Source organism: Mauremys reevesii, linkage group 2, assembly GCF_016161935.1.
Source record: "Mauremys reevesii isolate NIE-2019 linkage group 2, ASM1616193v1, whole genome shotgun sequence".
Classification (NCBI taxonomy): Eukaryota; Metazoa; Chordata; order Testudines; family Geoemydidae; genus Mauremys; species Mauremys reevesii.
The window spans coordinates 207,620,795-207,638,032 of NC_052624.1; the positions used below are offsets into that span (position 1 = coordinate 207,620,795).

The window sequence follows — 17,238 nt, forward strand, 5'->3', positions numbered from 1 at the left end:
AAACACAGGTCGTGCCTCCCTTTGGAGGCACACCCCATAGTTTGAGAACCACTGATCTAAACACGTCTTTCATTAGATGCGCCTTAAACGTCCGTACCTTGGAAATTCTCATTGCACTACTGGAGCAGTATCAAATAAATAGCATACCAGGTGTGTGTGCTTTGGTAATCAGGACCTTAGTCTATACTTTAAAATTGCATTTTCCATCCCTTTGTTCTTGCAGCAGAACCCAGACAGTAAGATCCCAATGGTGGAGAGTCCAGCTGAATTGCTGATTGGGTGGAAGGGGGAATGCTATTCAGCATCTCTCTCAGAAGTCCCCATCAGCAGACTCCTCTGTAGTCCAGCCATGGTTTACGGCTGGCCCTCTCTGACAGAACTCCTGGCATATGGATATAGCTGTATTGCAGTCTACTCTCCCCTGTGGCTAAATCCCCCGAGTGCAGAGTCCCCTTAGATCTGAAGTGATGGCCGAGAAGGAGTTCTGCAATTTTAATTCTGAAGGGTAGTTAGTTTTGTTATCTATCATGGCACTGAAAAACTGAGAGAGCTAGTGGAGCCAGTACTATTTGTTGAATGTGGTGATAGTATCCTGTTATCCTACTTAGGGATGGCACTCGCTGGTTTTCATCCTGATGATTTAATGATTGTGATCAATGTCCAGCTTGAAGGAACAATTTTCTGGGCTTTTTCTTATTGACTGAGCAAGATTGGCAAGTCTCATTTGATGGTATAAGGTGTTTTTTCTGTATCCAATTTTAAAGCTGAGTAGCTACCCATCTATCCTCGAGTACTTAGTTTTGGCAATTAAAGAATGAAAGTTAAATGATTATTGGCAATCTGCTCTTCAGCAATTGAAGGAGTCAAAAACGCTGAGGGTATGATTTGTCAATACAGTTCTGTTCTGCAGAGGTGGCCAGAGAAAATGTAACTTTTGAGGAAAATTTAGCCCTGTGCTACCTTCTTCGTTCAATAGGGTACTCTGGTCCACAGAATCTATGGGTTCAGGCAAGTAGTGCTCCATCTGGATCTGAGCAGTCATGGTGGGGTCTGGAGTCCCCACGAGCCACACTTCCAAACTAGAAGTTGGGAGCAACTAAAACCTACTGTTCTAAGCAAATTATGCACAACCCTCAGTCCCCTTAGTGAAGAGGGTCAGGAAATCCTGACCTCAACCCAAGTATATTATTATTTAGTGCTGAACTATGTTATTTTCGACAATCAACTCTCATGATTAAAGCAAAGAGAATCAGGAATTCTGGGCTCTATCACCTATCCTGCTCTGACTTACTGAGTAACCATGCACAAGTTACTTATACTCTCTACCTCATTTTTCCTGGCTGTAAAATGGGTATAATATCTACCTCAAATGGTTGTGGGTCACACTTAATTCTCTAAGCCGTTTGGGCCTGATCCAAACGTCCGTGGAAGGACTCCCATTGAGATCAGATGAAAGACTGAAAATTGTCAAGTATTAGATCATATTTGGATGTATTTGGCTTTTGTTTTCTTTGTATAAAGTGTGCCATATAGAAAATAAAAGTGTGTTCATGGGGCATAGCTGATAAGGCTTATAAAAGAAGGTTCTGGTGAGTGGGTCCCCTCAACCTGTTCTCAAATTAAGTCTGCATACTGTGGGAGTCCAAAACTCCGCTCTCTACTGACTTCATTAACTAAAAGCAATAAGAAATTTCAGCCTTCTCCCCTGGCTTGGCTGCTTCTAGGATTTCTCTCCCCTCTTTGCAGTGCTACTCACACCTCACTTTTATCCAGGCATGGATAAATGGCGGGAAGCTGAAGGTAGACAAAGTCCGATAAGAAATAAGATGCACATTTTTAAACAGTGAGTGCAATTAGTCTTTGGATCAGCTTACTAGGGATGTGGTGTATTCTGTTACTTAAAATCTTTAAAAGCAAGATTTTGATGTCTTTCTAAAAGATCTGCTATAGCTCAAACAAGTTATGGGCTTGATGCAGGGAGCACTTAGTGATATTCTATGCAGGAGGTCAGACTAGAGGAAAATAAGGGTGTTTTCTCACCTTACAATCTATTAATAATAGAATGGGCATGTTCCCAACTGGGCCAGCACATTACGCATCTGTGGCACTTTATGGAAGGTCAGCATAGGAGACGCCTTACGGTACAGATGAGGCATACAATTCAGGCAGTAACTTTTCAAACAATGAGATGTTTAAGCTCTGGTGTCCCAGAATTAAGCTATGGTATGTACACAAAGGGGGCAGGGATAGACATAGAAGATTTATTTGATTTGTTTCTTTGGATCCATCTTGCTGGCAACTTGGTTACATGCTAAAGCTGCGTGTTGGCCTAGAACCTCCCTCGTAACTTGTCTTATTTGTTGGGCATGCAGAAAAACTCAAGATTGGCTTAACGTGCCACACAGGCACGCATCCTGCAATGAATGTGTGCATGGTTCTCAAGGTGATTGCAGGTTTCTGTTATGCTTTCTCCATCTACCTGAATGGACAACTGCCTGCCAGGGTAAATAGCTACCATTTCAAATGCACTAACACCAGCCCATCTGTAAGGGTTTGCACTAAAAATGCATAATCAGTTGCTTAGCTTCACTATGGTAACTCTTATCTTCCAAAATACTGCCCTTTGCAAGTTGAGTGGTGGGGATTTAAGGGAGAATGTGTGCAGGAGGTGTTTGTGGAGGAGGGGTAATTGGAAGACTTCTCAATGTGCTTTTTCTTTTTAGTTCCTGTATCTATACCTTATTCCTCCTTTATAGCTTCTAAACAAAGGCAGGAAAGATTACTTCTTGCTCCCCTCCTTTCTACTTTAGAAAGTGTAGTGAGACCAGAAGGGCATGCAAGGCTTTTTCTAGGATTGTCATGTTGCCCTCTATATGAATAGCTGATTAGAAATAAAAGGCTAATTACATTTTCCCCCATACCACTTGTTAGTTATCTGAAATTAACCCAAACTTATACTCCTCTTCAGCAGGTTTAGGCTTCCATAAGGATAGAATACTGCTAGGCTTAATCTTTTAAATAATCCTCATGGGCTGTGAGAGCCAAAACAGGTTTACCAATTGTGCCTGCCAGTGGTGCTTACCTGTTGTGCACCTTTCCCCCCCCCCCCCCCAGCATTGTCTGGGGAGGAAGCCAAAGATTAATCTGTTTTATAACAAAAACAGGAATTAGAAAAGATATGTTACCACTGTCTTGATTGGGAGGCAGACAGGACACGCTTCGTGGAATAATACATAAGTGATACCTTAGTGAGGTAATCAGGCAGGAGGCCAAGTATCTGTAGCAACCAAAGTACAGTTTTCTCACAACAGATGCATGCCCTGGATTTATGTTTTGTACTTATACGTTTCTATACTTGACTTTGAGAGCAAATAATGAGACTGGCCGCTCAGGACCAGCCATTCATTAACTCATGCAATTGTGGGGCAGAGTTTCTCTCAATCATGTCTATTCTTCAAGTGAAAACAGTTTAAAAAAAATAATCAGGAAATCTCTGTACTTTTCCAACATGAATGTTTGAGCATTACTGATTTGGCAATTTTTGGCCAACACAGTAGTGGGAAGATCTTCAAGACAGGAGGGCAAGAGGCAGTTTTCTAGATAGCAGATAACATTCTGGCATCCCCCTCAATAGTCAGGAGTTCTTTTCTGTCACATAGGGAGCATCTCTCACTGCTTAGGCTCTAGGTTATATTAGAACTCCTTTAATAACAAAAAGGAGAGGGGATCTCACCAAAATGAAGCTGTCTCAAAGATATTCTTAAGATTATGTAGATTAACTAAACATTTTTTTTTACCTGCTTACTAGCACTCTAAGCGAAGTTATGCAACCTCATATTACATTGAATTCCCTGCCATTTAGGCTTATGAATGTGTATATTTAAAGAAAGATGGGATATACATTTTTAATAAAATACAGTTACAACACAGACTTCAAAAGGGTACTTTTGGTGCAAATTCTGAAAAGGCAAAATAGTTAAACTTGAAAGAAAATCAGCAGTGTGCTTCAGAACTGAATAGAGCCATGCACACAAAATTCAAGTTCATTCAATCAATTACTGTAATGACCTGGGTCTTTGCTTTGTCCTAACAAGAATACTTATTAACTGGGCTCCATCCACCCACATATTTGGAACTCATTTTCAACATGTCATTTGAAAAATGATCTTAACATGTATTTTACTATTATAGCGATTTGTGGTTGTTTGCTCTGAGCAGTCGTCATTCTAGAGTTCAGTTCACTTGTTCTGACAGAGCAACCACAAACACTGTTTTGGTAATTCAGATTATTTCCCCAAGACTGACATACAAGTCACCATTTGGTTTTTTGGAGTGATCGGTTAGAGATTATGATAACTAATCCATTTCTACTGATCTGTTGCAGACTACAGTAATTGACTATGTGAAGCCATCAGACCTCAAAAAGGACATGAATGAGACCTTCAAGGAGAAGTTCCCTCACATCAAGTTAACCCTCAGTAAAATAAGAAGGTACTGTGCAGAATGACACGTGATTTAAACCTGCCACAGCATGCAACTACACTCACATTTTAGTGGAATTGTTGTTGCCATTGTACATTAAGGAAATCACAATAGTAATTGATTTTCAGAAACAATGACCTTCAAAGGCACAGAATAAATCAGGCGCTTGCTTTGACTTGTGAGCGGAGTAAATAAGATAGGGAAGTCGGAGAGTCTGTTTCTGGATATAGCATTCTTGCAAGTTTAAAAAAAAACAAAACCCAAAGGGATGATGGATGTGAGCTGAACAGCCACTATATTATGAGGTCCATGACATGGACAGAAAATCTCAGAGCTCATGGTACTAAAAGCTTAGTCAGACTTTGAGGAAAGGGGAGATTAGATTCTGTGTGTACCCGAATAATGCAGCTACAAGGTAGGATCGGGTTAGGAAACTTTGAGATAACAGATTGTGATAGATATTACCCAGCACTTACCATTTTATAGATAGAGTTTCCCTTCTATTCAGCATTGCAGTGAAGATGTAATATGGAATTGGTGCTTATACCACTATTTCCAACACAGCAGGCTAGAATTATGACTTCACCGTCGGATGCAGCTGAAGGAGCTGCTCATTTAAGAGGGAAACACTTTCATTTGAACCTTCAAATTATTATTATTTGCGGGTCCCCAGAGTGTACTTGATGCTTTGCAGAAGTAACTAGGGAAGCAGTACTGGAGTAGTTTGAAGAGTTTACCAATTAAAGTGACAGGATACGAAAAGTGTCTGACAGAAAAGGGGAAAGAGGAAAGGACAGGACAATGATTACAATAATTTGAGCACAGCTATTCAGTAAGGCACGTGTATCTTAATGGTTCTGCTACATCATTTTTAGTGATTTGCTTCTCATAGCTGAAACGCCAGAGTGAATATTTATTGGGGGATTTGATTTATATTAGATAATAGCAAATAGAAACAGAAAATACCAACCATGTAAATTGCATTCCCACACCCACCCACCTCCTGTTTGCTTGCTCATGAAAGTCCCTCATCAGAAAGTTGTTTTAAAAGAATGCATCTCTTGCTTTAATCTGTGAATTCTGGGTCAGCTCACACAGCATGTCTGTCTCTGTGTTCTCTTTCCTCAGCCTCAAGCGAGAGATGCGCAAACTAGCTCAAGAAGAGTGTGGTTTTGAGGAGCCCACTGTGGCCATGGCCTTTGTCTACTTTGAGAAGCTCGCTCTCAAAGGGAAACTAAACAAGCAGAACAGAAAGCTTTGTGCTGGAGCATGTGTCCTACTAGCAGCCAAAATTGGCAGTGACCTCAGAAAACATGAAGTTAAACATCTTATAGATGTAAGTATCCTTTGGCCACTAGTGTTTTCCACAGCAGAAGTTCCCAAACTGTGGTTCTCAGAGCTGGATAACAACATGGTCTTGGCAGTCCTCGTGGCTTCCAGTTGCTAAACCAGATTCAAAGACAACAACTAAATATGTCCTTAATATACGTTGTGTGCGTGCATGCACATGCAATTATGACAGTTGCACCAAGGAAATTACTTGATCACAAGAGGAAGGGCGTGGTCAGTGCAGTCATAACTGGCTGGGAAGCAACAAAGAGTCCTGTGGCACCTTATAGACTAACAGATGTATTGGAGCATAAGCTTTCGTGGGTGAAATACCCACTTGACCAACGAAAGTTTATGCTCCAATACATCTGTTAGTCTATAAGCCACAGGACTCTTTGTTGCTTTTTACAGATCCAGACTAACACGGCTACCCCTCTGATACTTGGCTGGGAAGGTTAATCAATGCGAATGAATGGCTGGGAGGTCTCCACGAGACACTAAAGACAACATAGTGTGCCTGATAAAGAAGTTTGAGAATCCCCCAATCCTATAACTCTGGTTTTATTCAGCAAATTCAGTTTTCAGGTGATAGAACGCTATTTCCATCTCAGCATTTCATGCGTGAATCACCTTCTCCAGAGTAAAGTGTTTTGTCTTCTGACCCTTTCGGTAACTAGGTTTTAATTAAATAAGAAACGGAAGAAAATGTTCTAAGGCTCTGATCCAGCAACTACTTAAATGCTGAGCTTGTATAACTACAGAAGAGCTGAACTAGAGGTTGAGGGCCAGATCCTTGGCTTCAGCCAAAAAACACATGGTGCTTGACCCAAGGGAATTCAGGAGCAAGGGAGCAGAAGTGGCTTAAACTGCCTTTTATGCCAGATTGGGAACACTGAGCTGGTTTGGCAGTCCACTTAAATTAGAATAGCCTCAGGGCAGCTGAAAGAAAGGACTGCTGCAGCAGCTGAAGATCTGGTCCTCAGACGACTACCCCTCTGACTGAGTAGATACTGAGCTTCCCTTCAGGCTTGGTTGTTCACGCTATCATCAAAGAGTCTAACACAGAGTCAACCAAAAGTGAAACGGGCAGGTCAGAAGTGGAAAAAAAATCAAACCCCAAAACAATTGACTTCATTCTACTAGTGTACAAGTCCAAAAGAAACAGCAGAACAGACAAATTATAGCAGAAAGCCACCTATGAAAGCAGTATCTTCTCCCCTTGGGGGTAGTTCAGCTTCCATTCTTCACTGTTCGATTATTGTTGCAGATGTCACCTTGTGCCTCTGAGGTATTAAGAGGCTCAAACAGATCTAATATTAATATGGGAATCATTTTTTTTAAATTCCCTTTTCTCCCCACAATAGCGTAGTACAACATACCGTCTCAAATCACAACAAAAAAACACCAGTCACCAGCTGAGGACCCCCTCTTGTGAATAGATGTAATTAATAAATCATCTGGCAGATGTGGTTATTGTGTTAGGGAAGTCCCTACCATTTGTGTCAAGCTCTTGAGAGGGAGTGTGTGAGAGCAGTTGTGCCTTACCTCCCTCAGAGCTTGATTTGATAGTTGTTCATAACTCAATAGTCACTGGAAGAAAACCAGATTTAGTTTTTCTGCTAAAAGAAAAATGGAATGAATGAAAATGCCACTTGTGCACCATCTTTGGCTTATTAAAAAAAACCCACTTGTCGAGGTGCGTTTCGTGAAGTGAACAAACCAGCCTTCTAGTAAGAAATTAGTATAATTTGTTGGTTCTGGTAGCTGGTTGCCTACTGACCAGTTTGACCACTTGACATGCACAGATCCTGAGTGGCATGTTCAGATCAGTTTAGTAGGAACACATTTTTTTCAGTAGGCAGTGTTGTCATTACGAGAAAAAATATATAGTGTTCCGATTTGAGAAACTAGAGTGTACCTATTAGGCACAGGCCCAAGTGATGGTGCAGAGCCACATTGCCTCGGGGACAGTTCTGGGAGGCATTGTGCACTCCCAAAGGGAGCCAGAGTTTGCTCTTCCACTCATGACCAGCCAGCTCTTTTAACCAGTACAGAGAAGATACAGGCCGTTGCCCCCCCCCCCCCACTTCTTCTCTGCCGCTTTTGGAATGGCTTGTGCCTACTGGAGCACTACCAGAGGAGCAGTCCCTGCACTCAGGAGTGCATAGGGACTGAAGTTACAGATGGCCTCTGCACTGGTGGCACAGCTCCTGGCATTCTCCCATGACGCAAAGGCCAACCCAAATCTGTTCCATGGCTAGCAAGATCCAGTACTAGGTAATGCAAATGTCCCAGCTCTCTCTCTCCAAAACTAGACTTCAATAGGCAGTAAGTTTGAGTGAGAGCAGAATGTTTACTGGTAAATATTTGAGTACTGCCACCAGTAAGACGATACAAGAAACTGGTATTCTAATGCCCTAAGACTTCTTGGTTTTGTTTTGTTTTTTAAACTTGTCTGTGTTACAGAAACTGGAAGAGAAGTTCCGACTGAACAGGCGAGAGCTGATAGCCTTCGAATTTCCAGTGTTAGTGGCCTTGGAATTTGCTCTCCATCTGCCTGAACATGAAGTGATGCCACATTATAGACGTTTGATCCAGAATTCCTAGCACAGGCTACCCTTCTAGGAAGGGGTCTTAAGACTGTTTCTATTCAGCATTATCAAGCTGCAGTTACTACTGGAAATGCAAAAATAGGACTTAATACCAAACTTCTTTCTCTCTCTCTCTCTCCAAATACACAATTTTTCAGGCAGCATATTGGGAACACTGCATGGAGTTTCCTAAGACTCTCAGACTAAATGAATTCATGTAGTGTTTATTACTCAGAGCAGGTGCAGAATGAGATGCATATATTGATGAAGAACTAACAACTGATGCCGGAACTGGGGGGAAACAGACTCTTACCACGGGGACCAAAGGAGTAAAATTAGTTACCCATATCAGTCATACAAGAACAAAAATTAAATGACAGCCTCCATTCCCATCTGTCTTACAATCACCTGTACACTTTGCAAGCGAGTCAAGTGCATTCTTGTAGTGCTCTGCTACAGACTTGCTCTGACTTACAAAATGACTTAGTAACGTTGTGGAAAAGCTTTTAAAAAGATATCTTCACTGTGTCAAAAAGAGTGTGCCAATTTATTTTTGTACCTGCTATTGGAAGTGCACTTTTTCCTGTGGGGTGCCTGTGTGTGTGACGTTGATTTGGTTTTGGTCCACGTGGGCTGGTTTGGCTATTTGAGAGGATGTCATTTACTGATGCTGAAGACCAAGGGGACTTTCCGTGTTTACTTCTTGAAAACATAACTACTGGAAAAGTAGTAAATGGGATCATTTTTGGACACTTGTTTTTTATCCCTGATTTTTCAACATCTTTTACCTTTCTGAAGATTACACTACTACTGCAAGAGATGAATCAGCAGCTGACCATATGTTTTCAGTCTTGTATATGGTAAAGACGAAAGCATTTAGTTCGTGATCTACATGTAATAGTTTTTAAATGTCTTGTGTTAAGCCACATGCATATTTTTAACCTTTGCACTTTTCCCACTGTGGAGATGGTTGGACTTGCACTTTGTAGTGTTGTATTTCTGTGCTCTATGTTAGAGTGCATAAGCAGCACATTTATTGTGCTACATCTTAAACAGTATTTTATAAAATCAAGAATAGGGCTGAGCAGTATAATTGGTGTCTTAAGGCTTTGATAGGGGAGATGCCTCGTGTTGGTAAATTTTAGATTTTAAATATAATTGACTGCAAAATGTAATCAATGGCCATTTAAATTGTTACGTACAGTCCAGTACCTTTATAGACATTGCAGTACTGGAGTTTTAACAGTTTGTTTCCTGCAATTTACAAGGTTCTGGCTGGACAACCAGAAAAGCTGGACAGAATCACTCTAGCTCTCCAGCATTATATCTGCTATGCTCACATGCTGAAGGATGTGTATTAGAGTAAAGAATTAAATTATTTTTATATATCTATAACCTACTCCAATTGCTGATCCACTTGATCCCCATCATGCCTGAAACAAACTCCAATAAAATCAAATACTTAACCTCTGTGGTGTATAAAACTTAATCTGAAAACAAATCTCAGTTAGGAAACTCCAACTGCAGCTTTATCTCTCTATGTTGGAGAGGGTTTGTTCATGGTATGGAAATGACAAAGGAGGTGGGAGAAGGAGTGGGACAAACAAAGATATAAACACATTAATCTTTGCTTTCAATTTGATGTTTTCCTCAGCTTATACCAGGAATCACCTCAGTCAAAGGTCCTAACAGAAATGTAAACTCAGTCTTTTTTTGTAGCCCTCTCTTTTTAATCCTAGCGTGGCAACAACAACAGATGCCTGAAAGATTCCTCTGTAGAATGTGGAAAGGTCGTGGAAAAAGAGTTTGGATGAATGGGAATTTTGTTGCTCCTTCTCCATTTTAAAAGGGTTACTTACAAAGTATCTCAAAACTACAATTATACCTCCTCTGTATACTTTTATTTTTATATACTGTAATTAGATTCCAACCTGATTTGGAGGAATGAGGAGGAGAGAGAATGAAATGGTGCCTCCAAGATGTGCTCCAGCATTGCTTAAATCCCAGCATTGCTCTTTCACTGGAAAGACATGGCACTAGGTTCTCCCATCAGATGTGCTACTGTTCCTTGATTCTGCCAGCCTGCTCCATTCTTCGAAGGAGGCAAAGGACTGAAGAATGCAAAAGGCCTGTGCAGCATTTCTTTTGTAATGATTACATTTCAATACCCTGCCTGTTTAGTCATGTAGCAGAAGACCAGTGTCACATGCACAGGTTCACAAACCAAAACACAGCTGGCATGTCTAAAATTAGTCCTTCCAGCCTTGTCCAGGTCCCTTTAATTTAAATAATGTGTGTAAATTCCAGCTTTTTTCATTAAAGAGCTTTGTTGTTAATAATGGGACTGTCTACAAATATAAGGAAGTCTTAACTGTGTATAAAAACTTCATTTGCCTTGAGTTTGGTTTTCATATTGCTTTATAGTTTGGCTGGGAGAAAGGGTATCATAACTGCAAAAGACTGATTGAAGGATGACAGATGTTTTTGAATCATTCTCTCATGTCTATTGTCTTTGCTAATGCTATCCAGCCCGGAGCTACAGTTTACATAGGTTTCTGGGATCAAATCTGATTGGAGACTTTCTGCTTTTATTTGGCATAATGTTCAGCTACAGTTTGAATGTTGAATAAATATTTAAAAGATAAAAATGTTGCACTGTTCACTTAGGAACATATAAAGCCATATTGATACTAAACATCAAAGGACCAAGCTTGGTCAGTAGAATGATGGTTAGGATAATATTTCTCCTCTCTCTCCAGGCCTGTGAAAATACAAGCTGAAGTGATAAATCTGTACCAAACAAAAAATGATGATTGTTTGCCTTTGTCTTGTACGGAAATGACAGTTGATTTACAAAATTTTAGTTTTGAATTAAAGTGGATCAGGAAATAGTTCATTCCATATCATTCATAATATTTTGAAATTATGTAACACTTTACCATACAGAGGTTTAAATAAATAAAAAAGCAGCTATGTTCCCCCAGTAACAGCAAGTAAAACTATTCAGTGCTATCACTTGTGTGTTGGAGAGGGTTTTTTTATTGTTGTTGTCTTCCTCTGGGACATAGAAAGCTGCTTACTACTGTTGCCATTTCTAACTATATTTATGATTTATACAGACTGTGAATTTTCTATAACTTCTGTAACTTGCAAGAAGAAGGGGGGAAAAAGCAGTTGCAACTAACCAAACCTTTAACCCCAAACCTGTCATCGATGTAGGAACATGAACTTACGTAAGCCCTAATGCTGAGCTTCTTCCAGACAGGTGGACTTCAGTATCTGTTGACTTCAGAGGGGCTGGAACAGTAATCTGCTTGCATGGAACATGTAGCAGGACTGTGGCCTTAATGGCATTTAGGCCATTCTTAGCTCTTACCATTTTACTTTAGTGTAAGGAGTTTACGTGAAGAAAATCCAATGTACTTCAGTGTACAAAAATCCAGAAGTATGCACACCCTACACCTTTGAAAAAGGAATTTATTACTGTAATAACCCACTGAGAGGGACATTAACATATTTGTGAATAATGGAGATCATTAGTAAATTCATGGATGGCAGAGCTGTGCTGCTGAAGAGCAAATATTGGGTTTTCAATAACAGGTGTTAGTGTAGTTTCTCATTAGTCTTGTTTTGCTATGAAAAATTGCCAAGTATTAGTAGAGCAGAGACGAAAAGCTCCCAGGGGGTAACAGTGAGAGAGAATCCTTCTGAAAGCAACAAGCTGTCAATATTTACGAAGTAGGAGTTATTGAGAATGAGTTTGAGATGGTTTCAATGGCTTTGAAGCTGCGAATGGGATGGTTCTATTTCAGCCGGAAGGTAAAAAGGCTCAGACACAAAACAAATCTCTTAGGCTCCAGCTCTCATCTGAACTAGCACACTAATGGTGGTTGTAGTGTAGCCGTAGTAGCATGGGGGCAGAAGCACATGCTAGCTGCCCTGAGTACAAACACCATGGGTAGGTGCTCGGGGCTGTTAGCACATGCTGCCACCCATGTTACTGTGACTAAACCACTATTTTTAGCATGCTAGTGCTAGCTCTCATCTGAACAAGTATGTCTGTGCAAGCAGGGAATCACACCCTTAGCTCATAGTGTACAGTCTAGACATAGCGTTATTTCACCTGTGAGACCTATAGTATGTCTTGTATTCGTACCCCCGAAGTCCATAAACCCTTAAACTCTTGTGGCAAAGTGGATAATGTGAAGTGAAAAAATGTACCAGGCCTGATCCAAAGACTACCATGGAGTTCAATGGGCTTTGGATCTGGCCCTATATATACACAAGGCTGCCAAGTGTCATGCGTTTCCATAGCTCAGTTGAATTTGCACACATTCAGCTGGACTGTAGGAATGGGCTGTAACTGCATCTCATGGCCATCTGAGGCTGCTGTGGATCCTGCCTGGTTGAGCCTGCCTGACCCACACCAGGTGTGCCTGGCCCAGAGGAGCAGGGCCCCAGGGTGTTTCTGGGGCAAGCCCAGACCTTGTGCTGTGTCAGGGTCGGGTGCTGGGTCACCACTGCGTTAGGATCCCGGGGGTGTGGGGGCTGCAGAGTGATCTCCCACCTTTGTGCAGCCAGTGGCCTGTGCTCCCCACTGCCATGCTGGAGCCTCTGCATTTATTTATTGACAAATAAAACCTGCAGAAATTTAAAATATTGTGTGCAGAAACATGTTGTTTCTCCAACTCTCACATACTGTGGAGCAGCTCTCCCCTCGGTCTGAATCTAACAGCTTCCCTGCAGCAGGCAGCAACCAGGAGTCCAAACTGCCAAGAAGACAAATGATTTCCTCCCCTTCTGGTGATACTGCTATGGACATAAGGCTATTTTAAAAGGGTAGAAATGTCATATCTTACTAGCAAGCAGATCAGTTTCAAGAGAAGCCTTGAACGAAAACTAGGGGGGTTGGCAACACCATTGGACTGGACTAATTGCACCAAATTACAAAGATATTCAACAGAAGATACCTCTGGCCCACTCCACAAGCCCTCATCCCATCCTACCCATGTTTCCAATTGTACAAACCGAACACCATGCTATGCTATCCACATGTTCCTGGACAAAAGTTCTGGGGAAGTTATGAACACGTATTACGTATTAAGTACAGTACAAACAAAACAAGAAGTAAAAGCCTGTTGCCACCTTGCTATGGTTAAGAGAAAGATATTTGTTTAAATTGAAATACAAATGAATAGTCCGAAAATTCCTCCTCTCTGCAACACATTCCTCCCTTCCCCTCTGGGACACAGAGTTTGTCATAGGCTATGGGATGAGGAATTTGCGTGGGAGTCCCCTATTAAAATGTTGACAGCATGTTACAGTGGCAAATATGAACCGCAGAGTATCCGCTTTTCTCTTTTATTGTTGGTAACCTATTGCAACAACACAGCACGCAAAAACATGCAGCATGACAAGTATGAGCATATATTTATGGACTGGCCAGGGAAAGACCATCAAATGCTAAGTTTGAGATATAGTGTATGCTGGTTACATTTATCCAAGATAATTATACCAAAAAATGGGAGAGAACTGCAAAATATAGGACTTCAATTAACAGGTGAATTCCATATGAGCTAATTTAGAGTGAGTGTCACCTAAAAGGAATGGAAAATTAAGTGCCAAGAACACATGTAGAAAAATTGCAGAAATTAATAGTCTGAACCTTTGGTTGGAGGATGTCTCACAAAATCTTATCTCTAGATGAAAACAACAGGAGTCTCTGCATTTCTTGTTCAGATTTTATATTTGTAATAAACAGACCTGTTTAATTTTTTTTAAAAAATCAGAAAAATCAAACACTGATGTAGAACCATAATAGCTGTAAAGTTCAAAAAACTATTTCTCAAATAATAGCAAGGGGGAATTGATGGCTCAGGGATTGGTAATTGGATATAAAGCTTTTGTTTCTTAATTGTTCTTATGAGTGAGCTGTTATCTTGGGCTGTTCAGTAATCTATGTAATAATATTTTAGTGGTCTCAGTCCATTTCCCAGTGGACAGGTGGCCATATAACAATGTGCACACAAGAATGGCACTAGTTGGCATTCTTAGCTGAGAGACTAGCCAAGGGGTGTCTGGACATGGAGAGCAAACCATCCTCTCGCCTCATGGTGACCCTTTCAGATCAGGGATTTTTCACGTTCGTGGGGAAGCTTGTAATGCTGCTAGAGCGTCACTGTTCTGTGAATACACAGAATATATCACTCTCCAGGGTTAACAGTACATTACCTCATAGCTAGGTATTAGTAGTGCTAAATCGCCATATGCAGCCCTTGCTCTCCATTGGACAAGATCGTATCAGTTTGGATCAGTAATGCAAAGGTGTAGGCGGACTGTATCTCCCCCTCATCAAACATCATTCTACCAGCACAAATGCCAGGAGTTACATCTGTTGCTGTGACTAAGTTGTACCAGTCTTTTGATATGTCATAGACCCTTGGCTAGCCAGTTTGCAGGCCACACCTGTTAATTTCCAGAAACAAGTGATTCCACTATGATATGCTCTCTCCTGTGTTCAGAGGGTGACCAGACAGCAAATGTGAAAAATCGGGACAGGGGTGGGGGGTAATAGGAGCCTATATAAGAAAAAGACCCAAAAATCGGGCTGTCCCTATAGAATCAGGACATCTGGTCACCCTAGTGTTCAGGGACACTGGCATATAATGAACCGTTCCCTCAACAAGTCGCATTTCTGACTGGTACTGTCCCCATACATGTAGTTACAGGGAAAGGTACTGTCCCCATACGTGTAGTTATGGGGAAAGGGGAAAAAAGTGCTTCAAAGTCACCCCTTCCCAAAATTTCAAGAAATCATCTCCCATCTCTTTTTCAGGTCACATGTCAGGCACTGTAGCATTGATGCAGCCAACAGCACTAGAAGGGATTTTTCCATTACTGTAGAAACACTACCTACCTGAGTGAGGGTAGCTAGGTAGGTGGAAGCATTCTTCCTTTGACCTACCTACATCTACACCAGGGGATAGGCAAGCATAGCTACAGTACTCAGAGGTCTGGATTTTTCACATCCCAGAGCATTGTGCCTATGTCAACCTAAGTTTTAAGTGTAAGCCAGACCTCATTCAGAGGTAGGAGAAAAGGTCACGCCTCTGTACCTCCAGACCCTCTTTCTTTGCTCCATCTATGGACCAGTCAAAGAGAAAAGCCAACTCTGATTAACAGATTACTAAAGTAAAATCAACAGCAATTTAGCTTCCTCCTCTGAACTTCAGAAAAAATTCACATATTCATACAATGCGCCATGATGATCACCTGATCTGATCTCCTGCATAACATGGGCCATAGAACAATGGCACACAGAACTTCCTGCATCAAGCCGATAAATTCTGGTTCAGCTAGAATGTATCTTTTAGAAAGACACCCAGTCTTGATTTAAAGATTTCAAGTGACAGAGAATCTGTCACATCCCTAGGTAAGTTGTTCCAATGATTAATCAACCTCACTGCTAAGATTTTGCACCTTATTTCTAGTCTAAATTTGTCAGAGTTCTAGGGGATTTCGACACAGTTTTTCAACTGAAATGAATGGAAGTGATGTCTAAATCCCCTAGCCTGCTTTGAAATTTTAACATAGACCACATCTATGCTATGGAGACTACACCAGCATAGCTAAGTGTAAACCAACCCCTAATCTACTCCTGCAGGAATCCACCTTTTCTCCAAGCTGCCTTGAGAGATCCTTACCCAAAGAATGACAAAGATACAAGCTCTTTAGAGAGGAAAACACTTACTATTTGAAGAAAGTAGCAGTTCAATTTATACAGCCTGAAACAACAAGGCACTGACCTCCCACTGAAATCCCTGAGACTGGGAATCCGAATTTAAAATTAGAGAGTCATGTGGATGGATCAAAAATGACCAGACCTTGTTTACTGCTTCATTCCATGTCAATCATTTTTCCCCCTTACTACTACTTTTTAAGCATTTGTCCTTTAATTCGTTTTCTTTTTGTTATTGTTTCAGTAACCTAGAGATAAACAGAGAGGACATGGTGCTATGTAGTGAGTTGACCCAGTCAGCCTTTTTAATTTAGTGCTTTCAGAGCTGTGGGCCCCACCCATCTAGCATTGTCTGATTTATTTTAAAAACAAAGGCTGTAGCCTCTAATGGAAAATTGAGCTCTATTCAGATCCCCATGGTGTCCATGGATAGGAAAATGGAAAGTTTCAGTTTAAAGCTGCTGGAGGCCAAAATGTGAATGTTTAGTAAAATTAATTGATGTTTGTCCATGCTAATACCAAGGAGGTTGTAGTTTGCGACCCAGAGACGCCGCTTAGCTTGAAAAATAATGGAGGGTGGGATACAGGTCTCTGAAGGGAGGGGGCTAAACTATTCTTTTCCAACTGCATTAAGGACGTTGGAAAAGACGGGTTGGCTTTCCCTCTACAAGGAGGGCACATTATGCCCCTGGGTACCATCGGCCTCACAAATTCCCATCTTACAGTATTTTGTGGGCAAGTGGAATGTGCAGCCTTTGATGTGAGGGGAATACACCACCTAAACTGGCCTGTAAATCTCAGCCTGCTCTCCAAGGCTGAAGAGCATGTGTTGGACTATGCTAGTTGACTCTTTTCGCACTTCCACAGGAGCTTGTGAAAAACAGAGCAGAGCAGTGTGGATTCCACAGTGCTCTGTCTTACTAGAATGTGGGAGTTTACTCTGGAGACCCTGGGGCCAGACTCTACCCAGGAGTGGGGGGGAAACACCCAAAAACTAGCTTTACCAACTAACTGAGCATTCCCCTGTATAGGGGACTCGCCAGTGGCATAGGTCTAATGTAGTGACTACTATGTCCTCCCAGTCCCCACCCTCAGCAT

General features: G+C 41.3%; 2 protein-coding genes across 8 annotated transcripts in view; one reads left to right on the forward strand and one right to left on the reverse strand.

Moving 5' to 3' along the window:
- Positions 1-11,512, forward strand: part of CABLES1 (Cdk5 and Abl enzyme substrate 1) — a 114,990-nt gene extending 103,478 nt beyond the window's left edge. Inside the window, 3 exon segments of the mRNA XM_039521275.1 lie at positions 4,385-4,491; positions 5,611-5,818; positions 8,278-11,512. Coding sequence (XP_039377209.1) covers positions 4,385-4,491; positions 5,611-5,818; positions 8,278-8,418 — 456 coding nt within the window. The 3' untranslated portion in view covers positions 8,419-11,512.
- Positions 1-17,238, reverse strand: part of TMEM241 (transmembrane protein 241) — a 137,404-nt gene that overhangs the window by 22,752 nt on the left and 97,414 nt on the right. The window lies entirely within an intron of this gene.